Source organism: Thamnophis sirtalis, unplaced genomic scaffold (assembly GCF_051295495.1).
Source record: "Thamnophis sirtalis isolate CommonGarterSnake01/CBP01778 unplaced genomic scaffold, rThaSir2_p1.2 scaffold_5, whole genome shotgun sequence".
Classification (NCBI taxonomy): Eukaryota; Metazoa; Chordata; class Lepidosauria; order Squamata; family Natricidae; genus Thamnophis; species Thamnophis sirtalis.
In genome coordinates, this window is record NW_028261385.1 from 36,251,829 (window position 1) to 36,266,133 (window position 14,305).

Sequence of the window (14,305 nt, forward strand, 5' to 3'; positions counted from 1 at the left end):
ATTGAGGTCCATACGTCTAAAAGTTGCCAAAGTTGAGAAGTATTAAAAATAATAATAAATCAAAAATGTATCTTCTCCCTTATTCTTTAGTTTCTAAGATGATTGCAAGTTGCTTAAGACATATTCAGCTCCTTAATCATCTCTCCTGGAGTGTGTCTATGCTGACTGGCAGTAGATTTTCTATAACTCTGAAATTGTATTCTCTTTCATTGTGTTGAAATTGCTTTGCATTTGCTTTGCCATTTAACCAACAATTCTTTCTAAATAATATAAGCGGTTGACATTTGCGTTTGCTTATAGTAGACATTATCCGATCTGCATGCCTGCCTTTGTTTTTTTCCTAGTCCTGGCAAAGTTTTCACAAATGCCTTACAAAGTTGGAGAGGAGAATTTCCTAAATTTCAGCCTTGTTAATTTTTAAACCTATTTACGGCATGGCTTAAGTCTCTGGAATTTTCTACTCCAAGATGTCTTGTGATAATTATGAAAGCATTTTACATTGGCACAAGGCCATAAGTTTGTTTTCTGGAAGACAAAATCTGGAAGGTTCTACTCCATATTAACCGGGTTTCATTGGTTTTTCTGAATCATCTCCAAAGTATGTAGCAGGCAAGTGCCTCTAACCAACCCAACAGTTGAATTTCATGAGGTGCCTAAAAACTATATATAATGATTGTAGATATGGCAATAAAGTTTCAGTTTTTCATTATCTATGATGAGGATGGTAATACTTGTACTTTAAAAGAAGTTTTTTTTAAAAAAAAATCACTTTCCAACTCAGGGTAGCATCATTGATTCTTGACATATATAATCTAAAAAGGTTCAAAGTTACTTAGGTTGTGTCTAACATTGATCTATCCCATTCTAATATTCTTCAAGATTTATAATATCTGATGTTGCTTATATCAATCAAGCAGTAATCCTAATCAGAGTGCAAGTATATGCACAACAACCACTAGTCATGTAGACTTCTTTCTTGTCCTGAAATCAGAAGAAAATCATAACTGCCACTGTGATGAATACTCATAGCACACTCTGCCCAGGTGGAAGATAGTAGAACAGCCCTTAATCTGGATGAAAAGAATTGATAGATTTAGACTGTCCTGTATGTTAGCCTCAAGAATCTTACATTATGTGGCTGTGGGGAGGGAAACCAAAGCTAAAACAAAGGCTGCTTATCTGGATCTAAAATCCCTTTGGAAGCTGGCACCAGAGTTGCTACGATAACTTCCTTTTCAAACTCAACTCTGTGCTCCTTTATATCAGTATTTCTCCATTTACCTGTTCCTGAAGTATTGGGATGCTACTTGGTGAATTAGATGACCCTGCTATACTGGGAAATCTCCAGTTTAAAGAAACTGAATAGGACAATGTCACTGAAGTGTACCAAAATACCGATAGTAGCTGCTATAATATGTATGTGCTCTGCAAGTGGTTTGCTTCATGAACCCTGTGCTAGATCCACTTAGGAAGTCAACCGTCACCTATGTAGACTGTGCTGGGGTGTCCAGGAGGAAAGTAGTGATAAAAAAAAGTCAAGATAATGGCTGCAATCAAGCAAAGTCACAATCTTGATTTTTTGACATATATAACCCAGATATTCCTGAGATTACATTGGAATTTTCTTCTATAGCAGTTCTTGAGTGTTGAAAGGAATTAAGTCTCTAATACTGAACTAATGAATTCTTAATGTTTCTAAAAGCTCATGTTTAATTCAAATAAACATTAAAAATGTCTAAATGATGGATACTTATAGAATGCAGACTGCTTAAAAGACCACCTAGATTCAGCACATTGCTTTACATTTTAAATCTTTCTTTTCCCTATAAGTACAGAGGCAAGCTATAAACTGATGAAATTTACTTTTATTGTGAATATGGGTAAACAAAATAGACAATACTTAATGTTAAAGGTCTGAATATCACTGAATGTATTGTAAATAAAGATGTGCCATAATTTCTCTTCCACGGGCACAGTGCAATGCAGGAAATATGTTTGTAGGCAATCGTTCTTTTCCAAGAAAGTATGTGGTATACTTTGTAGTATATACTGAGTGAGTACTAATAGTGAATGGACTCCAATATATAATGGGTTGGTTGTGCACATTTTACCTTTACCTGCAAGTTACTGCTGTTTCCACTATATTTCATTGTTGCCTGGGCAGCGATAGGAAATTCTGTCTGACCATTATCCATTTTAATATACTTCAAAATATTTTTACCCAATTTGCAATAAAATGGCTCCATTTTATTTTCTTCCCCTCTGTTGAACTTGACTAAGCATAGCCCTTGAATTTACAGAGAGCAAATTCAGCTAATCACTGCTCAAATCTAGAACACCAATAGCTAGCTCTGAGAAATCAGCCTATCTGCAAATTTTGTCTACCCTAAACCCATTAGTCAATATGTTTACTCCCCCCCCCACTCCATTTTAGTTCTGCGTGAATCAACTAACAGCCCCTCCCTTTCCCTTTGCAGCAAGCCTTCAATTCACTATGGTGCTATTCGAGCCTGCACTGTGAAATGTCCCGTTTCAGTAAATTATGAAAATTCAGCAAGCTAACTAAGCCACATCCAAGGGTATATTTCCAGATCTCGACTGTGTCAAATGGATCTAAGAGATGGGACACCTGGGAGGCCACTTTCCAGTGAGAAAAACAACTCCTGCAGATACAGAATTAACATTTCATCCATAGCTAAAACAAGGAGAGGGGGACACAAAACATGTAGTTTTCACCAAGTGGCAAGGAAGCATAGTTTTTAGGAGTTTGCAACATACAGTATTGCTACAGGTTTTCTGTTTAAATTAAGTTTAAGTTAAGTGATTAATAAACACATATAGAAGTGGCAGGGAAAGTGGGGGTAGCATTCATAGCAACAGAGAGTCCTCTGAAGGAATTATTGAATGGTAGGAGTGAGAAAAAGGAAAACACTAACTAACACTACTGACTGTATCCTAAAGCAGCCTACACAGATCCTCTTTGCTCACAAGAATTATAACTCCCTGACATACTGAGAATCTCACCACTGTAGTAACTGTAAATGAAACCATCTGCAGTTAGTTGATTTATGGCAGATTTTGGCTATTATTGAAAAAGCTAAATGAGGTCTGACCTATCTTTGGATGGACTCATAAACAAGCAATCCCACTATGAAATCGTGCAATTGTTGACTGGACAGTGGAAGGAAGGAAGGAAGGAAGGAAGGAAGGAAGGAAGGAAGGAAGGAAGGAAGGAAGGAAGGAAGGAAGGAAGGAAGGAAGGAAGGAAGATCCAGAAGACGTTTTAGGATATCACTTTGTGATTATCATCAATAAAAGTACATTGATGTGTTCATGTGATCATTAGGAATTATATTCAACTCAGCTGGGATTTTTCAATGTCATATTGGGAATTCCATACATACAGTCAGCTGTGTATGTGCATATACATACACAGAAACACACATTTGGAGATTGAAAGTAAAAATTCCATTCAAAAAAGTATACAATTCATTTGCAAAATGTACAGAAAAGATCCTTATTTATTATAGTGCACCAAAGCTCTACATTTTGAAAGATACATACTAATTCACAGTCCATGCATGTAAAAATAATCAGTGGATCCTGGTTTATTGTTTAAATAGGAAAAATCTCTTATTTTGCTCTTATTCCACTTCCTAGTCTTCTATCAGAAATGTCATGCATTTTGCTACTTTTGATATGAAAGGCCACTCTGAATAGGTAAGGACAAATTCTAAGGCAATATATAAAACTGATCCCTGGAAAGCAAAAGATGTTGTACATGGTTGATGAAAATGACAAAAATATCTACTAAGGAATGATACAGTAAACAAATGTAGCTTGTAGTGACAAATGCATGGCCATTAATTATTTACTAAAACTCTTTGCTGTTAAGATATAATATTAGGACCACATTAGACTATAGATCAAAAGGTTCATAACTGAACAAGATAAAAATAACTATAATGTGGCAGAGGTCCTAGTGTGGTATTCAATTGAAAAGATATTGTGATTCAAAAGAGGTCTTATTTCAAGAGCATAGGTGGGATTCCCCACCTATGGCATGTGACCTGAATTAAACTAGGTTATCAGCACAAAGTTTTCTAGGCTTTTCATCACTATTTCAGGAAACAATCATGTCTATGTACATGTTATGAAACTAATATGAAACACATGCTATGATCATGTAACTTGGAAAGTAACTGAGAACAATGCCTTCTTCAATCTGATGCTTGTTGATTACATGAACTGAAGTTCAATGAATCTGAAGGGAAGCAACCTGAGGTAATGATTGGACTGATGCTCATAAAAGTCGGTAGTAAATCCATCATGGTACATTCATAAAGTACAACAGCAACAGACCAAGGTTCTGATTTCTGTTTTTCCATTACATCATTTGTTATCACTTGGTGCTTTTTTTTTGTAATTGAAGTTGCATTCTTAAATTTTAGCTGCTCAAATTATAGTGTACATAATCTAAAGCAAACAAATCTTTCCACTTAACCTAGACCAATGTTGATAATACAAATACATATGTATATATACATATATACAGCAGGAGTAGTTTTAGATCTCATCAATGTTTCAAATGTCACAATTTAAATATTACAGGTATATTTTAAAAAATAACTTAATTTGTATCCTATGGATAGGGAAAATTTGTATTTTGAAATAAATAATATACTGGCAAAGCAATTTTAATACAGAATAACTACAATTAGAAAAGCTACCTCAAAGTGCTACTGTATTAATATTACAAATGAGGAATTAGAGATAAACAATCTTTTCTTCCATGCCACCATTTCCTGAATCTTGTCCCATGTCACAAGGCAAATTATGAAGCAGAACATCTGAAGGGTGAAGTAACTGAAAGTTGCCGTGAGTTGAATCAAAATCTTGTAATCTTGGGTTCTGGCTCTGCAATGCATTCATATCTAGAATATAAAAGCATAGGTGGGTTAAAATTATTTCTTGGCTTGTACTATGCACATAGCACTGGTAAAGATAATATTCAAGAATTTTCTTAATGGCTATTTTGTGGGACAGCTCAAGATATTTTACTGTTGTGGTCTGCCTGTGGTCTGCAGAGCTGGCAGCAGAGTCGGACAGTGAGGAGGTTGTGGAGAAACATGGGCCAATCCTGGAGCCTGGGGAAGGTTGGGACGAGGGCTCTGCGTCAGAGGCAGAGAGGGGGCCAAGGTCATCTGGTAGTGATGTGCTGCCTCTGGAGCCTGACATCAATGAGGCAGAAGAACAGTGTGAGCCTGTTCCAGTGTGCACATGTGCAGAGCTGCCAGAAGACAAGAACAGTTAAGACAAAAGGGGTGACTTGGGAGTAAGGCTTGGAGATGATTGGCCCCTCCCATAAGACATAAAAGAGGAGCAGATGGATGTGAGCCTTTGCAGGAAGCAATTTGTTCATTCTGGTTGGTTCATGAAGCTCTGTTTGACTTTGGCCTTGCAAAACTAATTGTCAATTAGGTCTCTGGCAGCATTTCAAGGGAGATAAAGATGGGTGCTTATCAGTATTACCTTGAAAGACTGTGGCAGACATCTGTCAGACTCTTCACAGACTGTTTGTGAATCATTAGGGGCTGTGAATGACCATAATTCACAGCCGTTTAAATAAAAGAGGATTTTTGGGACTAAGCGTGTGATTTATGCTTTATCAGGAAGCTTAGGTCAGAATATTCACTATCTAAAATAAGGCAACCAAATACAACCATCACCAACCAAGTCACAGTGCGAAGTATCCAATGTTAATATATTTTGGCATGTGAAAATATCTTACATATGTCTATTTCCCACTTTGGGAATAATTATACAATAACAAATCAAATCACTAGCAGTTTTAGACTTGTGTATTTATTTTCCTAGGGCAACTGTCTCTTGAATTGATTTCCTTGTAACAAATTTGCAGAAACATATAGTGTGACCATTTCATATTTTTCTCACAGTAAGATGAATAGAAAATAGTAACATTAATTAAATACTAAATAAACTTTTTTAAAAATCAAAAAAATAATCCAGGTGAGTGAAATGCAAGAGCTGACTTGCAACAGAAACTCTTGTGCTGCTTATTGCTTAATTTGTTTTACATGTGCCTTTAGCAAGAATTTACCCAGACTGGCTCCATTTTAAATAGAACACTGAAAACTCTGTCCATGGCCTGAATGTGCTGCAATTATTAAACTTCTCGAAGTATCTGTTATGACTGCAGGTGTTTCTCACAATCCTAATTCATGGGGTTCCATTTATTCTTAGAATGGGAACAACCTACATTTCTATTTATTAACATGTGCAGGGAGTAATCTGGAAACATTTCTGGAAGACAAAGAGACTACAAATGCCAATTTCTGGATCCAATCCAATCAGACCCTACTATTCACCCACTGAACTGGCTATGAGAATCTCCTTAAAAGCCAATTAACAGGAAAAAAAACTACAAATATTGTAAAATTTGGAGGGGGAAACCATTCACCTCCCATCACCTTCCCATTGCCATCCTTAAAGTTCATCAAGCTGAGAGCGAGTGCTTGTATACAAAGAAGTGTCTTCCCAAGGACTGAATGCCTTCATTACAAGCACAGCATGATTGTATTTATGTTCAAAAACAAGCACAGCATGATTGTGTTTATGTTCAAAACTAACTTTTTGAAACGAGGGCAAATTTCAGCCCCATTTAAATGCTTTGGATTCAAACAAACACACACAAAACAAGAGAAACGTTTTCTTAACACTTTCTCTGTCACTGTAAGCTATTTAGGTGACTATTAAATTCAAGGGGATTTTTTAAAAAAACCTCTGAAATTAAGCAGGCTTTCAAATATTCAATACTACATATTACAAATGAAAGTATTATTCTTCAATCAATATTCAATATTCTTCAATATTATTCTACTATCAGTGTAAATCAGCACATATATTGCAGCCTTATGTAGCCTGTGTCCCCAACAACTATGAGATTCATCTCCCACAATCTTCAGAGAATATGGCTATTCAGTGGAGGTCCCTACCTCAGGGCTGACTGATAAATTACGCTTTCTAAATATTTTTGGGTGAATCTGATAGATTCCATGGAAGAAGATCTTCCAGGGATGAAATGGCAGACTGAAGAACGCTCCATGAAAAGTGGAGCTGATGACTGCGGGGCAATGAACATATGGCAAGAAGACCAGTTCCTCAATAATTCCTTTCTGGACAAGGAGAGGACTTGTTTGTAGTTTATTTATAGGCCGCCCTTTTCCCTGAGGGGACTCAGGGCGGCTTACAATCAAAAAAAGGAAGGGGAGTGTAGGACAATACAAAAAAAAAGAAATGTGACTTGAGAGCACCCACAAGTGCTCCAAACAGTTACTTATGAGGAGACCTTAAGGTAGCAGTCTCTGGCAGGTTTAAAGATCTGGGAAATAAGGGAATAACCATTTTGAGCAGTTGGTACCTTTCTAAGGACCCTAGCCTCAGTCTAACAACTGCTTTTAGTACAAACAGTTCAAAATTTATGGAGCAATTACATGACTAAGCATAAGCAACTTTTTACAATGGCCAAGCAGAAAAGATGCTAAGTTTCTAAATGCTGCCTATGCAGCATAAACCTGAAGGGTAATAATTTTTAGTAAAGGCTGAATTTGCATTTAGAGCACCATCTTCAAATGCCTAAGAACTTTTTCAGATATATGTCTGATCCACGGAGATGTCACTTTATAGCACTTTATTGCTAGCCACTAAAGTTTGTATCTTCACTTCTGGTTACAAAATCTTCTTGAGAACAAGCCAGCAGCATCAGAAAAGCCTCTTAAATGCAATGTCATCTTTAGGTCCCAATACAAGAAGTCTGAGAAATGTGAATGCCTCAATACAATTGATATTGTACTCAAGAGAATTTAGAAACCATAATTTATATTTTTCAAAGTATATTTGAATATGTTATACTGTATATTCAAAGTATTCAAAATATTTACTTTATAAAAAATATATCACTGTCTTTTAAAGCACAGTAACATCCAACAAGATTATGTTTTCGGAGAAATTTAAAATGAATTGTTAATATAATGTATTTACCTTCTATGCAACTCAATGGGGTATATACACATCAGAAAAACTGATCCAATAAAACATGTACTGTATCTTTTCCAGGGTTGCCATGACAGCACTATTTGAATAATGGATGATTTAAAGGCAGTTCCGGCACTGTTTCAATTTTTTATGCTCCTAGATTGTTTTAAAGATATAGATTTCAATATCAGGGTCATCAACCACTGACCTTACAAGAAAAGATTAAGAGAACTAGGAATGTACAGTCTTGCAGTGTGGAGTGAGGGAAGCGGTTAAGCAAGCATCTTACAAAGAAAGCAATGACACATTCTCATTCTATGTGTCAGAATATGGAATAATGGAAGTTTAGGAATACAGATTCTAATGGAAGAGTCATTAAGTGTGGTACCACTGAGCAATGATTAGTATCAGTCTTTCTGATAAGAGCAAGACGCAGAAGGAATAACTTATATAAGAAAGTTCCAGAAATGAGAAAGTATTTAGAAGAAAGTAGAAGGAAATGGTGAGGAAAAAGCTTTAGTTTAATCAAGAAAGAACCGGCCTTGGCTGCTATTTAAGTAAGTAGGCACAATTTCATAGTCTCCCTTACAAAAAGCATGATTATTTCCTACGTGTGACACCATCATTCTGAAAGTAGAACAGGGAATCCTGCTGTTGCATGTTTTCAAAGTTCATCTTGAAAGTGGCCCAGTTCTGAGACGAATCCAGATGGCACAACTGATTGCTAAAATACCACAGTGGAAGTAAATCCATTGCACTTTTTACATGTCATGAGAAATGTCATACCATTCAACGTACAAAAATAGCTATTTTGAGAGGTTTGTACCTGAACTAAAACATGGATGTTGAAAGTTTTGGTTTGTGTAGTTGGTTTCTTTTTCTAGACATGGACTGACATGTGGATGGCTCTACAAAAATGTGGAGTACTGAGTGCAAGGGCTTGAGGAGAAACAGTAGTAAGGGATTTCCTTACTAATGGCATGTGCAGACATCGGTACCCGGAAGCCTGTTCTTTATTATGGAGACCACTGCTCTAATGAATAGGCACACATATCAGTACATTGAAATTGACTGATAAGAGTGGGTAAGGAAAGACCAGGAACAGTCAGCTGATGGGATTTCTTGCTGGGTCATCATTACAGATGGAAGGCAGAGCGGAAAACACCTTTCCACCAGTATTGGAGAGAAAGCAGAGAGTACTTTATACCACCGTTGCCCTCTAAGCTCAGTAAAAACACTCTAGGACCCCTCTAGATCAGTGTTTCTCAACAATGTAAAGTTTAAAATGTGTAGACTTCATCTCCCAGAATTCTCTACAGTGGCTTTATGGGAATTAAAATGGCCACAGTTGAGAAACACAGCTCTAGATGTTGTTTTGTTTAAGACAATATAATCAATACAATGCTTCACCAAAACATATTTTCATTATGTGTAGATCTCCAATTTCCAGGAACCGGAAATCAGCTCTTCAGTTACAGCCACAATCAAAATTTCATATGCTAACAGCTATGCGTTGTGGGAAAAATTCAAACGCTAACATGAAACCACTTCTGTAATTATCTTCTCTAACAGCCGACAACGATACTGCCATTATGCCCCAAAGGCAAACATCTTTTGGAAAAATGATAGCCAAAAGCCACAGATAAAATCAGAAAGTATGTATGTTTACATCTATTTCTGATATTGATTCAAGAAAAATTATGCCATATTTATAAATAAATAGAAAGTGTTTGTGATCAATGTCTCCAAAATCTGAAGGTATCAAACCCAAATCTTTTTTTAAAAAAAAGTGAAAAAATGCTAAAGAATAAAAGGCATATCATTTTATAGTTGTAGTTACAATTCTATGCAGTAATCTAACACAATTATTATTCAAGTATATAAATATTTCTAATACATTCTAATAAATTCTAACTATCATTGTCTATCTATAATATATATGTAGATGTTTAAAAATTAAAAATAATATTAAGACCACAAAAGAACAGAACTTTCTGCAAATATATTTATATTCTGCAAATAAATTTATATTCACTAAATGTGATCCATAGTATGAAACTGCAGATCAACCAGTTATAGTTTTGAATGAAAAACTTTGTGATAGTCTTTTTTTTAAAAAAGTAAACAGTTTTAGACTCCAGTGTTCAAATGTATAGCAGGGATTAATTCAACTAAATAGATATTGTTCTGAATATGTATCTTCAGGATAGGCTTTAATTCATCATCTTAAATAAACTATTGGTATACAAATCAACTTTTGTATTCTTCTGACATCTTATGAAATAGTTTTGAAATTTAAAGATTTTTAATTTTTTAATTTGCTATAGCACATCTTATAGGGACACATTGTGTTACAATGCAGAAAGTTCTTTATGTTTCATTTAGCTCAACAGTGCACCCAACAGGTAAACAAGAATATCTATGGAGCTGCAACACTTTTTATTATGTTGAATTTTAATAATGTAACTTAACAAATTGTAAAACCGTATAAAATTATCCTTGCCATGTTATGTTCCTAATTTAGCTACTGGTTACCAATGTAATACTAATGCAATTGGTTAGTAATATAACATTGAGTAGTACTGCATAGAAAAGTGTCGTCATTATTATGACATTTGTTTTATAATTTAAGCAGATTTTCCATAAGCCTATTTGTATTAGTCAAAGGCATCACAAAGCTGTGTTATTCAAAATACAGTACTTTTATTCTGAAGATATTGAGACCCAAGAAAATACAAACTATAGGTAGTCCTCAACTTACAACAGTTCATTTAGTGACTGTTCAGTTACAACGGCACTGAAAAAAGTGTCACATGACCATTGTTCATACATGACCTTTGCAGCAACCCCATAGTCATGTGATCAAAGTTCATATGCTTGGCAACTGAATCATATTTATGATGGTTGTTGCGTCCTGGGGTCATGTGATCACCTTTTGCAATCTTCTGACAAACTAAATCAATGGGAAAGCTTAACAAGTGTATTACTAACTTAATAATTGATTCACTTAACAACCGTAGCAAGAAAGGTTGTAACATGGGGCAAAACTCACTGAACAAATGTATCACTCAGCAACAGAAATTTTGGGCTCAATTGTGTCATAAGAAGAAGACTACCTGTATAATCAACATAATCTGCACTATAATCTTCTTCAAACCAAGTGAAGCAACTTAGGACTTTATATTAAAAATATGAAAGCAGGGAAAATTCATTTTGTGGCTCAAGTTTTTGTGGCTGAACGTTTTCCATTAAAGCGCAAACTATCATTTCAGCTATCAACAGAATTTGTAAGGTAAAATGCACTGTAGAATTAGACTGGAGGTCCAGAGCGATGTTTCTCAACCTCAGCAATTTTAACATATGTGGACTTCAATTCCCAAAGTTCCTCAGCCAGTATGAATTCCAGGAGTTAAAGTCCACACATCTTAAAGATGTTCCGTTTGATAAATTCTGGTCTAAGGAAACCAAAACCTGAGCCTTGGAGTCAGGTGAAAATAATATATATCCAAAATGTTACTGTACTATGGGAAACCAAGAGAGAGCTAGTTTACTTTGTTTCAATCTATTATGTAGAAATAAAGTTCATTTATTTCTAACAAAATCTAAATCCACTCCATCTCTACCACATATACAGGGATTACTATAGATCTGTGATGGCGAACATATGGCACACATGTCACAGTGGCACACAGAGCCCTCTCTGCGGGCAAACGAGCAGTCACCCCAGCTCACCTCCATTGCGCATGCACTTCCTGCCAGACAGCTGGTTTTTGGGTCTCGGCCACGCATGCGTGGGGGAGGGGCGCATGCGGGAAATGCATGTGCCCGCATGTGGGTGATGCATGCATGCATGGGTGTGGGGCGCATGTGGTGGAGTAACACATGCATTGGGCTGGCTTGCCGCCGGCTCGCTTTGCGCAACTTTGTGTATGTTCGCTCGCTTTGTCTGCAGTTAATTATAAATTGTTCTGCACATGCGCAGAACATGAAAAACATATAGAAAAAACATCAGGGAACCAGTTTGGGGGCATGGCCAGCCTGGTTGCTGCCGGTTCTGCGACCCAGGCCAAAATACCCCTACTGGTTCAGCTGAACTGGGCCAAACTGGTAGCAACCCACCTCTGATGCACCTGCATGCGGCAGGGCACATGTGGGGGATCGTGTGCATGCAAAGGTTCCACCACAAAATCGCGGAGGACAAAATCGCGCTCGACGAAAGGGCGCATTTGACGTCATCACAGCGCGACGAAAACATCGCGCTGTGATCGAAAAATGTAAAAATAAAGCTAAAACCTTCCCCTAACCCCCCCAAACCTAACCCTAAACCTAACCCTAAACCTAACCCTTAACCTAACCCTAAATCTAACCCTAAACCTAACCGTTAACGTAACGAAAAACCTAACGCTAACCCTTAACCTAACGCTAAACCTAACGCTAACGCTCTAAACCTGACCCTAACCCTTAACCTAACCCTAACCCTAACCCTTAACCTAACCCTTACCTTTATGTGAATCGGCTTGCTTTAATTTTAATTTTATTTCAATTTTTAATTTTTTTCGTCGCGCTGTGATGACGTCACATGCGCGCTTTCGTCGAGCGCGATTTTGTCCTCCGCACTTTTGACGGGTCACGCATGCAAAGGGTGGGGGAATGGGAGGGTCACGCATGGGGGAGTACACACATTGCACTATGGATGCACACATGTGCACGCACTTTCGGCATACAACAACAAAAAGGTTAGCCATCACTGGTATAGACCTATTACATTTACATATTATTTAATGCAAAATAATCTGCATTATACTTATTTGTATGCTTTTAAAGAGTTAAAAGAATTGTATTCATATTTCTATGTTTCTAAATCTATGTTCGGCAAAATCAAAATGGTACCACAGCTGAAAATATGGCAATGCTTATTTGTTTTTAATCTTCATAATGAAACAGAGAGCAGAGTTTTGGAAATCATTACAATATCACATTGTATAAAGCTATGATGTTGATTCAAAACATATATGTTGTGATACTCTCCTGAAATGCTGCAGGAGATTTCTATTATTTGGTTTCTTCCAAATTTGGGATGGAGGAGAAAGACATACTCTTCATTGTACTACAAGTTCCGATCTCTCTTTTCCATGCCTCATTTGGCCTTCGGATCCAAGGATGTGGATTCATGGCATATGTGCAGCAAATGGTTGGACCAGGAAAATAGTTTTGCATCCCCCTAGTTTCTATTTCTGCAGGAAGGTGTGGTTTATGAAATTAGTCTGTTTCAAATGTTGCGATTTTTCCCTTGGACCTGATCACTAGTCAACCGAACCCTCACAGTCAGTACCTGGTATGGGCAAGAGATGAGGGCCTTGTCCTGGATTGCTCCTATGTGGCCTCTCATAGTGTGTGCCCCTTGGTTCTTCTATGAACTAAGAGAAATCAAATGCCAGAAGAGACATCTGGAATATCTATTACAGATATCCCTTGGTCAGATCAATATGAAGTGCAGTTTTTAGGGCAATGCATCTCATTTCTCTTCAGTATTAATCCTCTACTTATTCTTTTCCCATCTACTTAGTTGTTTGTAATCTGGCCATTCTCTCAAGCCTTGTGGTAGGGAGTCTGTTGTTTTATTAACAAATGTTTATTTGTGCTGTTGGCTGGATTTGCCATCTTGTCTTTGTTTTTGCCAACTTTGGCCTTTTAAATTCCATTGTTTTTTAATATTGTGAACAGCCCAGAGTCAGTTGTTGGGAATCAGGTGTCACATACATTTATAATTATTACTACATTATTCTGGAATTGGGCAGCATCTAAACTGAATAAATTAGGATCTCCATAAGAATACGTGGCTTTATTCCACCATTTACTACTTACCTTTCCATCTTTTGGTGCTTGCACGCTCACTTCTATTGTTCTCTTAAATTCATACTATTAAAGCTGCCTTTTCTTTCAGCTTTTGAAGTTTTGCAGTATAATTATGCACATACACATGATCCATTCAGTATTCTTCTAACCATGAACATACCTTTTATTGGCTTGCTTCTTTCCCAATTCATTAAACACAGCTGGGCTCTAAATAAGGAATAATGAAAAGGGAACCTAGAGCTTTTAAATGTATCTCTGTGAATTTACCAAGAGAGGGAAGAAACTGCCAAGAGAATATTCTGGCAATCACCCTTGATCAGTGTTTTATCTTTTTGTGAGCCTATCAGAAAACACCTTTTTAAAAAAACATTTGAACTGTGCTTAATTTTGCAGC

The 14,305-nt window shown here is 36.7% G+C and overlaps 1 protein-coding gene across 3 annotated transcripts in view; it reads right to left on the reverse strand.

Annotated features, from left to right (window-relative positions):
- Positions 1-3,503: 3,503 nt before the first annotated feature.
- ARHGEF28 (Rho guanine nucleotide exchange factor 28) overlaps positions 3,504-14,305 on the reverse strand; it is a 150,257-nt gene continuing 139,455 nt past the window's right edge. For all 3 annotated transcript variants that reach the window (XM_087715652.1, XM_087715653.1, XM_087715655.1), the window contains one exon: positions 3,504-4,934. In XM_087715652.1, the coding sequence (XP_087571778.1) occupies positions 4,768-4,934 (167 nt within the window). In that variant the 3' untranslated portion in view covers positions 3,504-4,767. The remainder of the gene's footprint in view (positions 4,935-14,305) is intronic.